Source organism: Heterodontus francisci, chromosome 29 (assembly GCF_036365525.1).
Source record: "Heterodontus francisci isolate sHetFra1 chromosome 29, sHetFra1.hap1, whole genome shotgun sequence".
NCBI lineage: Eukaryota > Metazoa > Chordata > Chondrichthyes > Heterodontiformes > Heterodontidae > Heterodontus > Heterodontus francisci.
In genome coordinates, this window is record NC_090399.1 from 12,411,818 (window position 1) to 12,431,259 (window position 19,442).

The 19,442-nt window shown below is 43.9% G+C and overlaps 1 protein-coding gene across 1 annotated transcript in view; it reads left to right on the forward strand.

The window, feature by feature from the left end:
* Nucleotides 1-17,949, forward strand: part of LOC137346121 (guanylate-binding protein 1-like) — a 34,402-nt gene extending 16,453 nt beyond the window's left edge. The window contains exons 9-10 of the mRNA XM_068009433.1: nucleotides 8,474-8,576; nucleotides 15,605-17,949. Of these exons, the coding sequence (XP_067865534.1) occupies nucleotides 8,474-8,576; nucleotides 15,605-16,002 (501 nt within the window). The 3' untranslated portion in view covers nucleotides 16,003-17,949. The remainder of the gene's footprint in view (nucleotides 1-8,473; nucleotides 8,577-15,604) is intronic.
* The last annotated feature ends 1,493 nt before the right edge of the window (nucleotides 17,950-19,442 follow it).

Below are 19,442 nucleotides of genomic sequence, written 5' to 3' on the forward strand. Positions count from 1 at the left end.
TCAGTGAACTCTCCTTCCCCAACAGGTCTAATTGTCAATGATAAATCAATGGACTCTCCGTCCCCAACAGGTCTAATTCTCAATGATAAATCAATGGACTCTCCGTCCCCAACAGGTCTGATTGTCAATGATAAATCAATGGACTCTCCTTCCCCAACAGGTCTAATTGTCAATGATAAATCAATGGACTCTCCTTCCCCAACAGGTCTAATTCTCAATGATAAATCAGTGAACTCTCCTTCCCCAACAGGTCTAATTCTCAATGATAAATCAGTGAGCTCCACTTCCCCAACAAGTCTAATTCTCAATGATAAATCAGTGAGCTCTCCTTCCCCAACAGGTCTAAGTCTCAAAGATAAATCAGTGAGCTCCACTTCCCCAACAGGTCTAATTCTCAATGATAAATCAGTGAGCTCCACTTCCCCAACAGGTCTAATTCTCAATGATAAATCAGTGAGCTCTCCTTCCCCAGCAGGTCTAATTCTCAATGATAAATCAGTGAGCTCTCCTTCCCCCACAGGTCTAATTCTCAATGATAAATCAGTGAGCTCCACTTCCCCAACAGCTCTAATTCTGAATGATAAATCAGTGAACTCTCCTTCCCCAACAGGTCTACTTCTCAATGATAGATCAGTGAACTCTCCTTCCCCAACAGGTCTAATTCTCAATGATAAATCAGTGAGCTCTCCTTCCACGACAGGTTTAATTCTCAATGATAAATCAGTGAGCTCTCCTTCCACGACAGGTCTAATTCTCAATGATAAATCAGTGAACTCTCCATCCCCAACAGGTCAAATTCTCAATGAAAAATCAGTGAACTCGCCTTCCCCAACAGGTCTAATTCTCAATGATAAATCAGTGAGCTCTCCTTCCACGACAGGTCTAATTCTCAATGATAAATCAGTGAACTCTCCTTCCCCAGCAGGTCTAATTCTCAATGATAAATCAGTGAGCTCTCCTTCCACGACAGGTCTAATTCTCAATGATAAATCAGTGAACTCTCCATCCCCATCAGGTCTAATTCTCAATGAAAAATCAGTGAACTCGCCTTCCCCAACAGGTCTAATTCTCAATGATAAATCAGTGAGCTCTCCTTCCACGACAGGTCTAATTCTCAATGATAAATCAATGAACTCTCCTTCCCCAGCAGGTCTAATTCTCAATGATAAATCAGTGAACTCTCCTTCCCCAGCAGGTCTAATTCTCAATGATAAATCAGTGAGCTCTCCTTCCCCAGCAGGTCTAATTCTCAATGATAAATCAGTGAGCTCTCCTTCCCCAGCAGGTCTAATTCTCAATGATAGATCAGTGAACTCTCCTACCCCAACAGGTTTAATTCTCAATGATAGATCAGTGAGCTCTCCTTCCCCAGCAGGTCTACTCCTCAATGATAAATCAGTGAACTCTCCTTCCCCAACAAGTCTAATTCTCAGTGATAAATCAGTGAACTCTCCTTCCCCAACTGGTCTAATTCTCAATGATAAATCAGTGAGCTCTCCTTTCCCGACAGGTCTACTCCTCAATGATAGATGAGTGAACTCTCCTTCCCCAACAGGTCTAATTATCAAAGATAAATCAGTGAGCTCCACTTCCCCAACAGGTCTAATTCTCAACGATAAATCAGTGAGCTCCACTTCCCCAACAGGTCTAATTCTCAATGATAAAACAGTGAGCACTACTTCCCCAACAGGTCTAATTCTCAATGATAAATCAGTGACCTCTCCTTCCCCAACAGGTCTAACTCTCAATGATAAATCAGTGAGCTCCACTTCCCCAACAAGTCTAATTCTCAATGATAAATCAGTGAGCTCTCCTTCCCCAACAGGTCTAAGTCTCAAAGATAAATCAGTGAGCTCCACTTCCCCAACAGGTCTAATTCTCAATGATAAATCAGTGAGCTCTCCTTCCCCAACAGGTCTAAGTCTCAAAGATAAATCAGTGAGCTCCACTTCCCCAACAGGTCTAATTCTCAATGATAGATCAGTGAGCTCTCCTTCCCCAGCAGGTCTACTCCTCAATGATAAATCAGTGAACTCTCCTTCCCCAACAGGTCTAATTCTCAATCATAAATCAGTGAACTCTCCTTCCCCAACAGGTCTAATTCTCAATGATAAATCAGTGAGCTCTCCTTCCATGACAGGTCTAATTCTCAATGATAAATCAGTGAACTCTCCTTCCCCCACAGGTCTAATTCTCAATGATAAATCAGTGAGCTCTCCTTCCCCAGCAGTTCTACTTCTCAATGATAAATCAGTGAACTCTCCTTCCACGACAGGTCTAATTCTCAATGATAAATCAGTCAGCTCTCCTTCCCCAACAGGTCTAATTCTCAATCATAAATCAGTGAACTCTCCTTCCCTGACAGGTCTAATTCTCAATGATAAATCAGTGAGCTCTCCTTCCCCAGCAGGTCTACTTCTCAATGATAAATCAGTGAACTCTCCTTCCACGACAGGTCTAATTCTCAATGATAAATCAGTGAGCTCTCCTTCCCCAGCAGGTCTAATTCTCAATGATAAATCAGTGAACTCTCCTTCCCTGACAGGTCCAATTCTCAATGATAAATCAGTGAGCTCTCCTTCCCCAACAGGTCTAATTCTCAATGATAAATCAGTGAGCTCTCCTTCCCCAACAGGTTTAATTCTCAATGATAAATCAGTGAGCTCCACTTCCCCAACAGGTCTAATTCTCACTGATAAATCAATGGACTCTCCGTCCCCAACAGGTCTAACTCTCAATGATAAATCAATGGACTCTCCGTCCCCAACAGGTCTAATTGTCAATGATAAATCAATGGACTCTCCGTCCCCAACAGGTCTAATTCTCAATGATAAATCAGTGAGCTCCACCTCCCCAACAGGTCTAATTCTCAATGATAAATCAGTGAACTCTCCTTCCCCAACAGGTCTAATTCTCAAGGATAAATCCGTGAGTTCTCCTTCCCCAGCAGTTCCAATTCTCAATGATAAATCAGTGAACTCTCCTTCCCCAACAGGTCTAATTGTCAATGATAAATCAATGGACTCTCCGTCCCCAACAGGTCTAATTCTCAATGATAAATCAATGGACTCTCCGTCCCCAACAGGTCTGATTGTCAATGATAAATCAATGGACTCTCCTTCCCCAACAGGTCTAATTGTCAATGATAAATCAATGGACTCTCAGTCCCCAACAGGTCTAATTCTCAATGATAAATCAGTGAACTCTCCTTCCCCAACAGGTCTAATTCTCAATGATAAATCAGTGAACTCTCCTTCCCCAACAGGTCTAATTCTCAATGATAAATCAGTGAACTCTCCTTCCCCAACAGGTCTAATTCTCAATGATAAATCAGTGAACTCTCCTTCCCCAACAGGTCTAATTCTCAATGATAAATCAGTGAACTCTCCGTCCCCAACAGGTCTAATTCTCAATTATAAATCAATGGACTCTCAGTCCCCAACAGGTCTAATTCTCAATGATAAATCAGTGAACTCTCCTTCCCCAACAGGTCTAATTCTCAATGATAAATCAGTGAACTCTCCTTCCCCAACAGGTCTACTTCTCAATGATAGATCAGTGAACTCTCCTTCCCCAACAGATCTATTTCTCAATGATAGATCATTGAACTCTCCTTCCCCAACAGGTCTAATTCTCAATGATAAATCAGTGAGCTCTCCTTCCACGACAGGTCTAATTCTCAATGATAAATCAGTGAGCTCTCCTTCCACGACAGGTCTAATTCTCAATGATAAATCAGTGAACTCTCCATCCCCATCAGGTCTAATTCTCAATGAAAAATCAGTGAACTCGCCTTTCCCAACAGGTCTAATTCTCAATGATAAATCAGTGAGCTCTCCTTCCACGACAGGTCTAATTCTCAATGATAAATCAATGGACTCTCCGTCCCCAACAGGTCTAATTCTCAATGATAAATCAATGGACTCTCAGTCCCCAACAGGTCTAATTCTCAAAGATAAATCAGTGAACTCTCCTTCCCCAACAGGTCTACTTCTCAATGATAAATCAGTGAGCTCTCCATCCCCGACAGGTCTAATTCTCAATGATAAATCAGTGAACTCTCCTTTCCCAACAGGTCTAATGCTCAATGATAAATCAGTGAACTCTCCTTCCCCAACAGGTCTACGTCGCAATGAGAAATCAATCAGCTCTCCATCCCCGACAGGTCTACTTCTCAATGATAAATCAGTCAGCTCTCCTTCCCCAACCGGTCTACTCCTCAATGATAAATCAGTCAGCTCTCCTTCCCCAACAGGTCTAATTCTCAATCATAAATCAGTGAACTCTCCTTCCCCAACAGGTCTAATTCTCAATGATAAATCAGTGAGCTCTCCTTCCATGACAGGTCTAATTCTCAATGATAAATCAGTGAACTCTCCTTCCCCAACAGGTCTAATTCTCAATGATAAATCAGTGAGCTCTCCTTCCCCGACAGGTCTAATTCTCAATGATAAATCAGTGGACTCTTCTTCGCCAACAGATCTACTTCTCAATGATAAATCAATCAGCTCTCCTTCCCAAACAGGTCTAATTCTCAATGATTAATCAAAAAAGTCTCCTTCCACAACAGGTCTAATTCTCAATGATAAATCAGTGAGCTCTCCTTCCCCGACAGATCTACTTCTCAATGATAAATCAATGGACTCTCCTTCCCCAACAGGTCTACTTCTCAATGATAAATCAGTGAACTCACCTTCCCCAACAGGTCTAATTCTCAATGATAAATCAGTGAACTCTCCTTCCCCAACAGGTCTAATTCTCAATGATAAATCAGTGAACTCTCCTTCCCCAACAGGTCTAATTCTCAATGATAAATCAATGGACTCTCCTTCCCCAACAGGTATAATTCTCAATGATAGATCAGTGAACTCTCCTTCCCCAACAGGTCTACTTCTCAATGATAGATCAGTGAGCTCTCCTTCCCCAACAGGTCTACGTCTCAATGATAAATGAGTGAACACTCCTTCCCCAACAGGTCGAATTCTCAATGATAGATCAGTGAGCTCTCCTTCCCCGACAGGTCTAATTCTGAATGATAAATCAGTGAACTCTCCTTCCCCAACAGATCTACCTCTCAATGATAAATCAATGGACTCTCCTTCCCCAACAGGTCTAATTCTCAATGATAGATCAGTGAGCTCTCCTTCCCCAACAGGTCTACTTCTCAATGATAAATCAATGGACTCTCCTTCCCCAACAGGTCTAATTCTCAATGATAAATCAGTGAACTCTCCTTCCCCAACAGGTCTACTTCTCAATGATAAATCAATGGACTCTCCTTCCCCAACAGGTCTAATTCTCAATGATAAATCAGTGAGCTATCCTTCCCCAACAGGTCTATTTCTCAATGATAAATCAGTGAGCTCTCCTTCCCCAACAGGTCTAATTCTCAATGATAAATCAGTGAGCTCTCCTTCCCCAACAGGTCTAATTCTCAATGATAAATCAGTGAGCTCTCCTTCCCCGACAGGTCTAATTCTCAATGATAAATCAGTGAACTCTCCTTTCCCAACAGGTCTAATGCTCAATGATAAATCAGTGAACTCTCCTTCCCCAACAGGTCTAATTCTCAATGATAAATCAGTGAACTCTCCTTCCCCAACAGGTCTAATTCTCAATGATAAATCAGTGAACTCTCCTTCCCCAACAGGTCTAATTCTCAATGATAAATCAGTGAACTCTCCTTCCCCAACAGGTCTAATTCTCAATGATAAATCAGTGAACTCTCCGTCCCCAACAGGTCTAATTCTCAATTATAAATCAATGGACTCTCAGTCCCCAACAGGTCTAATTCTCAATGATAAATCAGTGAACTCTCCTTCCCCAACAGGTCTAATTCTCAATGATAAATCAGTGAACTCTCCTTCCCCAACAGGTCTACTTCTCAATGATAGATCAGTGAACTCTCCTTCCCCAACAGATCTATTTCTCAATGATAGATCATTGAACTCTCCTTCCCCAACAGGTCTAATTCTCAATGATAAATCAGTGAGCTCTCCTTCCACGACAGGTCTAATTCTCAATGATAAATCAGTGAGCTCTCCTTCCACGACAGGTCTAATTCTCAATGATAAATCAGTGAACTCTCCATCCCCATCAGGTCTAATTCTCAATGAAAAATCAGTGAACTCGCCTTTCCCAACAGGTCTAATTCTCAATGATAAATCAGTGAGCTCTCCTTCCACGACAGGTCTAATTCTCAATGATAAATCAATGGACTCTCCGTCCCCAACAGGTCTAATTCTCAATGATAAATCAATGGACTCTCAGTCCCCAACAGGTCTAATTCTCAAAGATAAATCAGTGAACTCTCCTTCCCCAACAGGTCTACTTCTCAATGATAAATCAGTGAGCTCTCCATCCCCGACAGGTCTAATTCTCAATGATAAATCAGTGAACTCTCCTTTCCCAACAGGTCTAATGCTCAATGATAAATCAGTGAACTCTCCTTCCCCAACAGGTCTACGTCTCAATGAGAAATCAATCAGCTCTCCATCCCCGACAGGTCTACTTCTCAATGATAAATCAGTCAGCTCTCCTTCCCCAACCGGTCTACTCCTCAATGATAAATCAGTCAGCTCTCCTTCCCCAACAGGTCTAATTCTCAATCATAAATCAGTGAACTCTCCTTCCCCAACAGGTCTAATTCTCAATGATAAATCAGTGAGCTCTCCTTCCATGACAGGTCTAATTCTCAATGATAAATCAGTGAACTCTCCTTCCCCAACAGGTCTAATTCTCAATGATAAATCAGTGAGCTCTCCTTCCCCGACAGGTCTAATTCTCAATGATAAATCAGTGGACTCTTCTTCGCCAACAGATCTACTTCTCAATGATAAATCAATCAGCTCTCCTTCCCAAACAGGTCTAATTCTCAATGATTAATCAAAAAAGTCTCCTTCCACAACAGGTCTAATTCTCAATGATAAATCAGTGAGCTCTCCTTCCCCGACAGATCTACTTCTCAATGATAAATCAATGGACTCCCTTCCCCAACAGGTCTACTTCTCAATGATAAATCAGTGAACTCACCTTCCCCAACAGGTCTAATTCTCAATGATAAATCAGTGAACTCTCCTTCCCCAACAGGTCTAATTCTCAATGATAAATCAGTGAACTCTCCTTCCCCAACAGGTCTAATTCTCAATGATAAATCAATGGACTCTCCTTCCCCAACAGGTATAATTCTCAATGATAGATCAGTGAACTCTCCTTCCCCAACAGGTCTACTTCTCAATGATAGATCAGTGAGCTCTCCTTCCCCAACAGGTCTACGTCTCAATGATAAATGAGTGAACACTCCTTCCCCAACAGGTCGAATTCTCAATGATAGATCAGTGAGCTCTCCTTCCCCGACAGGTCTAATTCTGAATGATAAATCAGTGAACTCTCCTTCCCCAACAGATCTACCTCTCAATGATAAATCAATGGACTCTCCTTCCCCAACAGGTCTAATTCTCAATGATAGATCAGTGAGCTCTCCTTCCCCAACAGGTCTACTTCTCAATGATAAATCAATGGACTCTCCTTCCCCAACAGGTCTAATTCTCAATGATAAATCAGTGAACTCTCCTTCCCCAACAGGTCTACTTCTCAATGATAAATCAATGGACTCTCCTTCCCCAACAGGTCTAATTCTCAATGATAAATCAGTGAGCTATCCTTCCCCAACAGGTCTATTTCTCAATGATAAATCAGTGAGCTCTCCTTCCCCAACAGGTCTAATTCTCAATGATAAATCAGTGAGCTCTCCTTCCCCAACAGGTCTAATTCTCAATGATAAATCAGTGAGCTCTCCTTCCCCAACTGGTCTAATTCTCAATGATAAATCAGTGAGCTCTCCTTCCCCAACAGGTGTAATTCTCAATGATAAATCAGTGAACTCTCCTTCCCCAACCGGTCTAATTCTCAATGATAAATCAGTGAGCTCTCCTTCCCCAACAGGTCTAATTCTCAATGATGAGTCAAAAAACTCTCCTTCCCCAACAGATCTACTTCTCAATGATAAATCAATGGACTCTCCTTCCCCAACAGGTCTAATTCTCAATGATAAATCAGTGAGCTCTCCTTCCCCAACAGGTCTACTTCTCAATGATAAATCAGTGAACTCTCCTTTCCCAACAGGTCTAATGCTCAATGATAAATCAGTGAACTCTCCTTCCCCAACAGGTCTAATTCTCAATGATAAATCAGTGAGCTCTCCTTCCCCAACAGGTCTACTTCTCAATGATAAATCAGTCAGCTCTCCTTCCCTGACAGTTCTAATTCTCAATGATAAATCAGTCAGCTCTCCTTCCCCGACAGGTCTAATTCTCAATGATAAATCAGTGAGCTCTCCTTCCCCAACAGGTCTAATTCTCAATGATAAATCAGTGAACTCTCCTTCCCCAACAGGTCTAATTCTCAATGATAAATCAGTGAGCTGTCAATGTGACATTTCCTTGATTGGATTTTAAATCTCCCACTCCCACAGGCTGAAGAAGCCTTGAACAAGTTCATGAAACAGAAAATCCCAGAAGCGGATTCCGTGCTTCAGGCTGACAAGATGCTGACAGACAAGGCTAAACAACTGGCGGGTAAGGATGTTGCAGTCACTCTGTTGCTGAGGGAATCAAAGGGTTAAGAATGATGCAATTGATTGTGCGGGATTTGCAGCTGTACAAGAGAGAGATAGAAATGTAGTAGAGGTAATAAAACTGGGAGAAACCTTCCAATCGGAGATTAGCAATGCTTGAAGTACACAATGGGCTCACCACAGTCTGAAAATGTAAAATCTGAGCTTAACCATACAGTGCATCAGAGCTGAGCCCTGTTCTGTTCACTTTCAACATTATAACACCCCTGCACTTTGCAGCAGGGACCACAGGCCTGTGATGAGGAGGTCATTTCTTTCTCAAGTTTGGTGTCCAGGTCTCTTACTCTTTCAAACACCCTGGGACATTGTTAAAGCCACTGTACAAATGCATGCAATACTAGTAACAGTACTAGTAACAACAGTAATATCAGTGCTATTATTCGTATTAGCTCATAGCAGCAACATACGAACATGGGAACATACAAATTAGGAGCAAGTGTAGGCCACACGGCCCCTCAAGCCTGCTCCGCCATTCAATAAGATCATGGCTGATCTGATTGTCACCTCAACTCCACATTTCTGCCTGCCTCTGATAACTTTTCACCCCTTTGCTTATCAAGAATCTATCTACCTCTGCCTTAAAAAATATTTAAAGACTGCTTCCACGGCCTTTTGAGGAAGAGAGTTCCAAAGACTCACGACCCTCCGAGAGAAAACATTTCTCCTCATCTCTGTCTTGAGTAGGCAACTCCTTATCTTTAAATAGTGACCCCAGTTCTAGAATCTCCCACAAGGGGAAACATCCTTTCCACATCCACCCTGTCAAGACCACTCAGGATCTTATATGTTTCAATCAAGTCACCTTCTACTCATCTAAACTCCAGCGGGTACAAGCCTAGCCTGTCCTATCTTTCCTCATAAGACAACTCGCCCATTCCAGGTATTAGTCTAATAAACCTTCTGTGAACTACTTTCAATGTATTTACATCCTTCCTTAAATAAAGAGACCAATACTGTACACAGTACTCTAAATGTGGTCTCACCGATGCCTTGTATAAGTGAAGCATAACCTCCCTACTTTTGTATTCAATTCTCCTCACAATAAACAATAACATTCTATTAGCTTTCCTAATTATTTGCTGAACCTGCATTCTAACATTTTGCAATTCGTGTACTAGGTCACCCAGATCCCTCTGCATCTCAGAGCTCTGCAAGGTCTCATCATTTAGATAATATGGTTCTATTTTACCCTTCCTGCCAAAATGGACAAGTACTAGTAGTACCAGCAGTCGCAGCAATAGCAGTGATAGTAACAGCAGTTGTAGCAGTCACAAGAACCAATAGCCAAAGCACTAGCTATCCCAGCTGTGGGAGCACTTACAGTCGCAGTAATAAGGTAGGATTGTAGGATCCGACAGCACAGGGATGAGAGAGTAGTCCTATGATAGGGTGAGCAGAGTGAGCCTATACTCTCTGGAATTTAGAGGAATGAGAGGTGATCTCATTGAAGCATATAAGATTTTGAGGGGGCTTGACAGGTAGATGCTGAAAGACTGCTTTCCCTGCCTAGAGAGTCTTGAACTAGGGAGTATAGTCTCAGGATAAGGGGCTGATCATGTAAGACTGAGATGAGGAGATATTTCTTCTCTGAAATTCTCTCCCCCTGAGGGCTGTGACTGCTCAGTCATTGAGTATATTCAAGCTGAGATAGATAGATTATTGGACTGTAGAGAAATCAAGGGATATGGGAATCGGGCAGGAAAGTGTAATTGAGGTCCAATATCAGTCATGATCGTAGTGAATGGCAGAGCAGGCTCGAGGGGCCGTATCGTCTATTCCTGCTCCTATTTCATATATTCTTATGTTGACAGAAGAAGGTCATTTGGCCCATTGAGACTGTGCTGGCTCTTTCAAAGAAATAGGAAGATAGGAACATAGGAGCAGGAGTAGGCCATTCAGCCCATTGAGCCTGCCCTGTCATTCAATATGGTCATGGCTGATCATTCACTTCAATGCCCTTTTCCCACATTATCCTCATATCCCTTATGTAATTTGTATTTAGAAATCTGTCAATCTCTGCTTTAAACATACTCAATGACTGAGCTTCCAATTTTGCCCCAAACCCTGTCTTTTTCCCTATAATCCTGCAAATTAATCCTCTTCAATTACATGTCCAATTGCCTTATGAAAGTTCCTATGCTAGCTGATTCCACCATCCTTTCAAGTAGTGCATTCCAGATCTTAATATTTTACATCTATGATGACCACTTGCCAAAGGAAACAGTTTTACCCTATCTGTTCTATCAAAACCCCTCATAATTTTAAATACAGGCCTAAAGAGGATTACGTGGGTGCGCATACTGTTTGTTGAATCCAATAACCTTAAGACAACAGGTTACATGCACAATTGCTCAATGTCACCAGACATCTATAATCATTCCTTTAGAAGGAGGATATCACCAATAAAAAAATATGATGTGTGTGCCAGTAAATTTAAAGAATTTAGAAATTATTTAGGAAGTGCGTGAATGTGCATCTGCCGGTATGTGCATGCATGCTTTTGTGTGTGTGTGCAAATATGTGCGCAAGGCTGAATTATTTGCAGTCATCTTCAGCCAGAAGTGTCGAGTGGATGATCCATCTCAGCCTCCTCCTGAAGTCCCCATTATCACAGATGCCAGACTTCAGCCAATTCGATTCACTCCATGTAGTATTAAGAAACAGCTGAAGGCATTGGATATTGCAACGGCAATGGACCCTGACAATATTCCAGCAATAGGACTGAAGACTTGTGCTCCAGAGCTGGCCTTTCCCCTAGGCAAGCTGTTCCAGTACAACTGCAACACTAGCAACTACACGACAATGTGGAAAATTGCCCTGTTATGTTCTATACACAGGAAGCAGGACAAATCCAACTCAGCCAATTACCACCCTATCAGTCTACTCTCAATCATCAGAAAAGTGATGGAAGGTGTCATCGACAGTGCTTTCAAGCGGCACTTGCTCAGCAACAACCTGCTTACTAACGCTCAGTTTGGGTTCCGCCAGGGCCACTCAGCTCCTGACCTCATTCCAGCCTTGGTCCAAACATGAACAAAAAAGCTGAACTCAAGAGGTGAGGTGAGAATGACTGCCCTTGGCATCAAGGAGCCCCAGCAAAACTGGAGTCATTGGGAACATAGAACATAGAACATAGAACATAGAACAGTACAGCACAGTACAGGCCCTTCGGCCCACGATGTTGTGCTGACCCTTTAACCTACTCTAAGATCAAACTACCTACATACCCTTCATTCTACTATCATCCAAGAGTCGCTTAAATGTCCCTGATGTATCTGCTTCTACTACCACCGCTGGCAGTGCATTCCACGCACCCACCACTCTCTGTGTAAAGAACCTACCTCTGACATCTCCCCTAAACCTTCCTCCAATCACCTTAAAATTATGCCCTCTGGTGATAGCCCTTTCCGCCCTGGGAAAAAGTCTCTGGCTATCCACTCTATCTATGCCTCTCATCATCTTGTACACCTCTATCAAGTCACCTCTCATCCTTCTTCGCTCCAATGAGAAAAGCCCTATCTCCCTCAATCTTTCTTCATAAGACAGGCCCTCCAGTCCAGGCAGCATCCTGGTAAATCTCCTCTGCACCCTCTCTAAAGCTTCCACATCCTTCCTATAATGAGGCGAACAGAACTGAACACAATATTCCAAGTGTGGTCTAACTAGGGCTGGAAAGAGCTGCAGCATAACCTCGCGGCTCTTAAACTCAATCCCCCTGTTAATGAAAGCCAACACCCCATACGCCTTCTTAACAACCCTATCAACTTGGGTGGCAACTTTGAGGGATCTATGGACGTGGACCCCAAGATTCCTCTGTTCCTCCACAGTACCAAGAATCTTGTCTTTAAGCCTGTATTCTGCATTCAAATTCGACCTTCCGAAATGAATCACTTCACACTTTTCCAGGTTGAACGCTATCTGCCACTTCTCAGCCCAGCTCTGCATCCTGTCAATGTCCCGTTGCAACCTACAACAGCCTTCCACACTATCCACAACTCCAGCAACCTTTGTGTCATTGGCAAACTTACTAACCCAACCTTCCACTTCCTCATCCAAGTCATTTATAAAAATCACAAAGAGCAGAGGTCCCAGAACAGATCCCTGCGGAACACCACTGGTCACCGAGCTCCAGGCTGAATACTTTCTATCTACTACCACCCTCTGTCTTCTATGGGCCAGCCAATTCTGTATCCAGACAGCCAAATTTCCCTGTATCCCATGCCTCCTTACTTTCTGAATGAGCCTACCATGGGGAACCTTATCAAACGCCTTGCTAAAATCCATATACACCACATCCACTGCTCTTCCTTCATCAATGTGTTTTGTCACATCTTCAAAGAATTCAATAAGGCTTCTGAGGCATGACCTGCCCCTCACAAAGCCATGCTGACTATCTCTAATCAAACTATGCTTTTCCAAATAATCATAAATACTGTCTCTCAGAATTCTCTCCAATAATTTGCCCACCACCGACGTAAGACTGACTGGTCTGTAATTCCCAGGGTTATCCCTATTCCCTTTCTTGAACAAGGGAATAACATTTGCCACCCTCCAATCATCTGGTACTACTCCAGTGGACAGTGAGGACGCAAAGATCATCGCCAAAGGCGCAGCAATCTCTTCCCTCGCTTCCGTAATATCCTTGGGTATATCCCGTCTGGCCCCGGGGACTTATCTATCCTCATGTCTTTCAAAATTTCCAGCACATCCTCCTTCTTAACATCAACCTGTTCGAGCATATCAGCCTGTTTCACGCTGTCCTCACAAACGACAATGTCCCTCTCGCAAGTGAATACTGAAGCGAAGTATTCATTTAGGACCTCCCCTACCTCCTCCGACTCCAGGCACAAGTTCCCTCCACTATCCCTGATCGGCCCTATCCTCACTCTGGCCATCCTCTTGTTCCTCACTTAAGTGTAGAACGCCTTGGGATTTTCCTTAATCCTACCCGCCAAGACTTTTTCATGTCCCCTTCTAGCTCTCCTAAGTCCATTCTTCAGTTCCTTCCTGCCTACCTTGTAACCCTCTAAAGCCCTGTCTGATCCTTGCTTCCTCAACCTTAAGTAAGCTTCCTTCTTCCTCTTGACTAGCTGTTCCACATCTCTTGTCATCCAAGGTTCCTTCATCCTACCATCCCTTCCTTGCCTCATCGGGACAAACCTATCCAGCAGTCGCAGCAAGTGCTCCCTAAACAACCTCCACATTTCTGTCGTGCATATCTCTGAGAACATCTGTTCCTAATTTAAGCTCCCCAGTTCCTGCCTATTAGCATTGTAATTCCCCCTCCCCCAATTAAATATTTTCCCATCCCGTCTGCTCCTATCCCTCTCCATGACTATGGTAAAGTTGTGATCACTATCACCGAAATGCTCTCCCACCAAGAGATCTGCCACCTGGTCTGGTTCGTTGCCAAGCACCAAATCCAACATAGCCTCCCCTCTAGTCAGCCTATCTACATATTGAGTCAGGAAACCTTCCTGGACACACCTGACAAAATCTGCTCCATCCAAACTATTTGCACTAAGGAGGTTCCAATCAATATTAGGGAAGTTGAAGTCACCCATGACAACAACCCTGTTACTTCTGCACCTTTCCAAAATCTGCCTCCCAATCTGTTCCTCCGTGTCTCTGTTGCTATTGGGGGGTCTATAGGTAGCGTCCCAGGCCCAACCATCTTCAGATGCTTCATCAATGACTTTCTCTACATCACAAGGTCAGAAGTGGGATAGCTGATGATTGCACAATGTTCAGCATCATTCGCGACTCCTCAGATACTGAAGCACTCCATGTCAATACGGAGCAAGACCTGGACAACATTAAGCCTTGGGCTGATAAGTGGCGTGTTACATTCGTGCCACATAAGTGCCAGGCAATGACTATCTCAAATAAGAGAGAATCTAACCATATCCCCTTGACAGTCAATGGCATTATCATCGCTGAATCCCCCACTATCAATATCCTGAGGGTCACCATTGACCAGAAACTGAACTGGACCAGCCACATAAATACAGTGGCTACAAGAGCAGGTCAGAGACTGTGAATTCTGCAGTGAGTAACTCAGTCATGACTCCCCAACACCTGTCCACAGGCACAAGTCAGGAGTGTGATGGAAGACTCCCCACTTGCCTGGATGGGTGCAGCTCCAACAACACTCAAGAAGCTGAAGAAGGGGTGGCACAGTGGCGCAGTGGTTAGCACCACAGCCTCACAGCTCCAGGGACCTGGGTTCGATTCTGGGTGCTGCCTGTGTGGAGTTTGCAAGTTCTCCCTATGACCGCATGGGTTTCCGCCGGGTGCTCTGGTTTTCTCCCACAGCCAAAGACTTGCAGGTTGGTAGGTAAATTGGCCATTGTAAATTGCCCCTAGTGTAGGTAGGTGGTAGGAATATGCGATTACTTTTGTGTTCGTATAAATGGGTGGTTCTTGGTCGGCACAGACTCGATGGGCCGAAGGGCCTGTTTCAGTGCTGTATCTCTAAATAAATAAATAAACTATCTGGGACAGAGCAGCCCACTTGATTGGCAGCTCATCCACCACCTTCAACATGCATTCTCTCCACCACTGATGCACAGTGGCAGCAGTGTGTATCATCTACATGATGCACTGCAGCAACTCGCCAAGGTTCCTTCGACAGCACCTTCCAAACCTGCAATCTCTACTACCTAGAAGGACAAGGGCAGCAGGCGCATGGGAACACCACCACCTGCAAGTTCCCCTCCCAGTCACACACAGTCCTGACTTGGATCTATATTGATGTTCCTTCACTGTCACTGGTTCAACATCCTGGAACTCCCTGCACCACACCACATTGAGTGCAACGGTTCAAGAAGGCGGCTCACCACCACCTTCTGAAGGGCAATAAATGCTAGCCAGCGATGCCCACATCTTGCGGGGGAAAAAATACGTGTGTGCATGTTTGCGACTGTGTGTAAATATCACTACTGATGAGTTTCTCTTCTACTTTTGAAGTTGAGAAGCAGAGAGCTGCTGACGCCGAACAAAAGGCAAAGGCTCAGGAAGAGGCAGTGAAGACCATAGAGAAGATGAGGAACAACGAGAAGCTGCTTTATGATGAGAGTGTCAAACAGCTGAAGCAAAGGATGGAGGAAGAGAAAGAGAACTTGCAGAGAGAGCAGAGGATGGCACTGGACAGCAGACTGAAGGAACAGAAGGAATTAATGAAGCAAGGTTTTCAAATGAAAGCTCAGATGATGGAGGAACAGATCGAGTTACTAAAGAAGCAACAGCAATACAGTGACTCATCCATTACTTGGGAAAAGGTTGCTAAAGTAACTCAAGGTGTACTAGAAACTGCATTTAATGCTTATACATCACACAAAACCATGAGTCTGTTGGCTGGGAGATAATCATCAAGTACATAACACCGCTGTGTCAGAATACCTACAGTTCTGCCACATGACCTATTGAGGTAGATTATAGTCTTCATTGCCGGGGTGGTAAATCTAACGATTAGTGGGTGGAGCCATGCGGGCAGTATGGAGGGAGTGAGCCCAATCGCAAGCCCTTCATCTCCATTCTGTTGAAACCAATGGGATGATAATCAGGTGGGTTCAATCGTGGGAAGGTGGTCTGTCACCCCAGGTTATCATTTGGGATGAAGACTAAAATCTACCCCAATTGTTCTCCTCCATTCTGAACAGGCATTTTTTCATTTCAAATGTTTTTTTTACTGCTTTAATTAAACTGGGGGACTGAGAAATATCAAATGAACATGTACACCTCCATCCACAAGCATCACCAATTGCTCGAACCTCTAGGTTGATTATTAATGGTAGGCTTAGCTCTGGTGTCTCTGTGAGCACCTAGGCTGAGCCTTAATGGAGGAAATTCAGAGTGTTGACTGGGCCCAGAACCGTGCACTTTATAAAATGGGAAATCTCTATGACGATTGGTGTGTCTCAGTTCGCCTTTTTTTAATACCGGAATATATCTGGCTAGCACAACCTGGGAGAAGGCATTTTTCCATAGGACCCACTCTGCTATTGTAAAGTTCTGCTCTAATTACACCTTAAATGCATGCAGTGAATTGGGAGCGGGGCTCAAATTTCAATCTGACTCTAATTCAGCCTCTATCAAGGGATTTTTTACAGCATAAAAGGGTACAGCAGAGTAGTAGATAGATACAGCCTCCACCATTGTGGGCTGTACTGGTGTTAATGCAATTTGCCCATTATATGCAGTGGCCAGTAAAACCAGTTGCAATAATGATGCAACATGTCGTGGTTGATGTGACCAACATTATTTCTATTCAGAAAAATCAGGCTGAAAGCAGAATGCCTGAAATCTGCCCTTAGCAAATGCCTCTCATAATTGTTAGTCATTGCATCCAAATCAATACCAATACGAAGAATCTCATGGTGAAGGCAATCGCACTTTAATCTGGTACAAACAGCTGATTGAAGAGCCAACTTTGACTGAATATAGCAGAGCTTTGTAAATCGCTAAAAACAGGGGATTAATGAGGTGCAAAATATTTATTGATCCATCCAAAATACTCAGTGCGTTTAATATATTATAAGCAGGGCCTTTGTAATTGAGGCCTGTGGTAATGGTAAATGGTTAGCACCATTTGCCTGATATAGGTGGGTGCCCACAATAAACGTAGACAGTGTACGTGGTGGAGACTATACCTCAAAACATCTAGACATCACGTAGCAAAGCAACAGCCCATTGTATTCTTTTTTAAGTGTCTGCTTGGCTGTTAATTGCCGTGAGAAGCTCTCCTGCCAATGTGTATGGCTTGCGTAAAATTCTGTAAAATTTTCACTGCAGGTTCTCTATGAATCATCTTTATCATAGTTTAACCTTTCTGTTCAGTTAGTTCTGGTTTCATTGCATTTAATCTTGAATCCTAAGTCATGAATTCAGTTAAGATTATGAAGTAAAATACTTGAGATGAAATAAAGCTTGATTATTTGTCTGTTTTATTTCTTGCAGCTTGAAGGGGTTAAGTAGAAACAAGTTGAGTTTTAGAAAAGCATCTCAGCAGAATTTAACAGGCAGGTTGAGAAAAGAAACAAACATGCTGCTAGGGTAAAGGGCAGGATTAGGGAGTGAAGGTTGGAGCCTGAGCCTCGAGGCCACTGTTTCCGTGGAAGGCTGGTGTGATGGGAAACAAAGAGATAATAGGCACGGCATGGAGCCATCTGGTATGTGTATTGATAAGGTTGAGGATGTGTGTTCATTGGAATGTGTAATCAATCACCATTGTTTTATGATCAATCATCCATTGTTTGAACACATTGCATAATAAAATGGTATATACGTTTGTGCTCATGAATGTAAAGAATACCTGAGTGGTATCTCTCCCTGCGTACGCTTGAATAAATCGATTGAACCTGTACATGAGTCTCCTCGTGTGGTAATTGAGTTGTCCCACAACACAGTTTAATATTATCCCCGGTAAGTCTTCTCCTCGCTGATCATCTCTCCCACATAGCAAATCTGTTGCTTGAAGTGATTTTAACCTAACTCAGCAGATGGGAATCCAATGCGATTGGTTGGAATGCCAACTTTACACCTGTTCAATATCACTCTCTGTTGACCTCAATGGAGATTAAAATTGGGTGGAGTGTACAACCAGTATCACACCTCATCCTGTCGGTTTACTGACACAGGTTAGGTTAAAATCATCCCAGTGACTCTGCCAGCTGAGAGTGGGGGGAAGGGGTGGGAAGGAGCTGGGGAGTCTGTTTTTAGACCCATGGGTTTTATGTTGAATCAGTGTTCGGGAGCCTGGCGAACCAGCAGAGCACTGGTGGCTAAAGTTTGAGGGTCCATTCCCCAGCCTCTCTGCTGCATGGGTGTGGGTGAGATGACCAGAGTGAGCATACTCATCTCTCTATATCATGGGGTTAAACCAGAGGCTTTAGCGGGAGGAGTGATCTGATGGGGCTGGATTCAGAGGTTGAGCCTGGTTCAGAGTGGATTGGGTAAGGAGCAGGGGGATCCTTGGGTTTGGTTTTGGGCGTTCTGGGAGTATGGTGAATGCTGATGGTACCTTGTTGACGGATCTTCCACAGGTGAGATCTGCTTCTCCAGCAGGTTCTTCGAGCTAATCTTCGGGCCAGATTATGAATGAAAGTTACCATAACGTTGGCTTTACAATCATTTCTGCTGTAGATGCCAAATGCAGTTTTCAAACAGAAAGACATAAAAATAAAAACTGCAAATACTGGAGATCTAAAACAAAAACAGTAAATGCTAGAAGTACTCAACAAGCCAAATGGCATCGGTGAGAGAAAAGACAAATTAATATTTCTGGTGCAAATCCTTCAACAGAGCCAGACTCCACAGATCTTGGTTGGAATTTTATGCCCCTGCAAAGAGCAGTTTGGTTACGGGGGGGGCGAGGGGGGGTTTGCTGGGGGAGCGTAAAACGGAGTGGGAGGCTCGGGGGCCCTTCCTGACCCGCTCACGCTTCCGCCACTATTTTACGCGGGGTGGCGGCGGTGAAGACCGACCCGCCCGCCCCAGGCTAATCAAGGCCCTTAAGTAGACCACGAAAAGGCCGCCACCCGCCACCACGGGGATTTTACCCTTGGCTGGTCAGGTGGCCCAGGTCTGAGCAAAGCCACCCTGTGCCCGATGGAGGGCCACCCCCAATGCCCCAGCCACCCCCAGCACCCAAAGCGCCCACCCGTCCCCCCAATCAACCACCCTTGCCTCACCGGGGCCCGACCGATCAGCCCAATGAGGGACCAAAAACTTACCTTTTCCCAGGGCCATCCTTCCACTTCTTCTCGAAACTGAGTTGCAGTCCCCGCAGTGGCCACCGCTCTCAGTG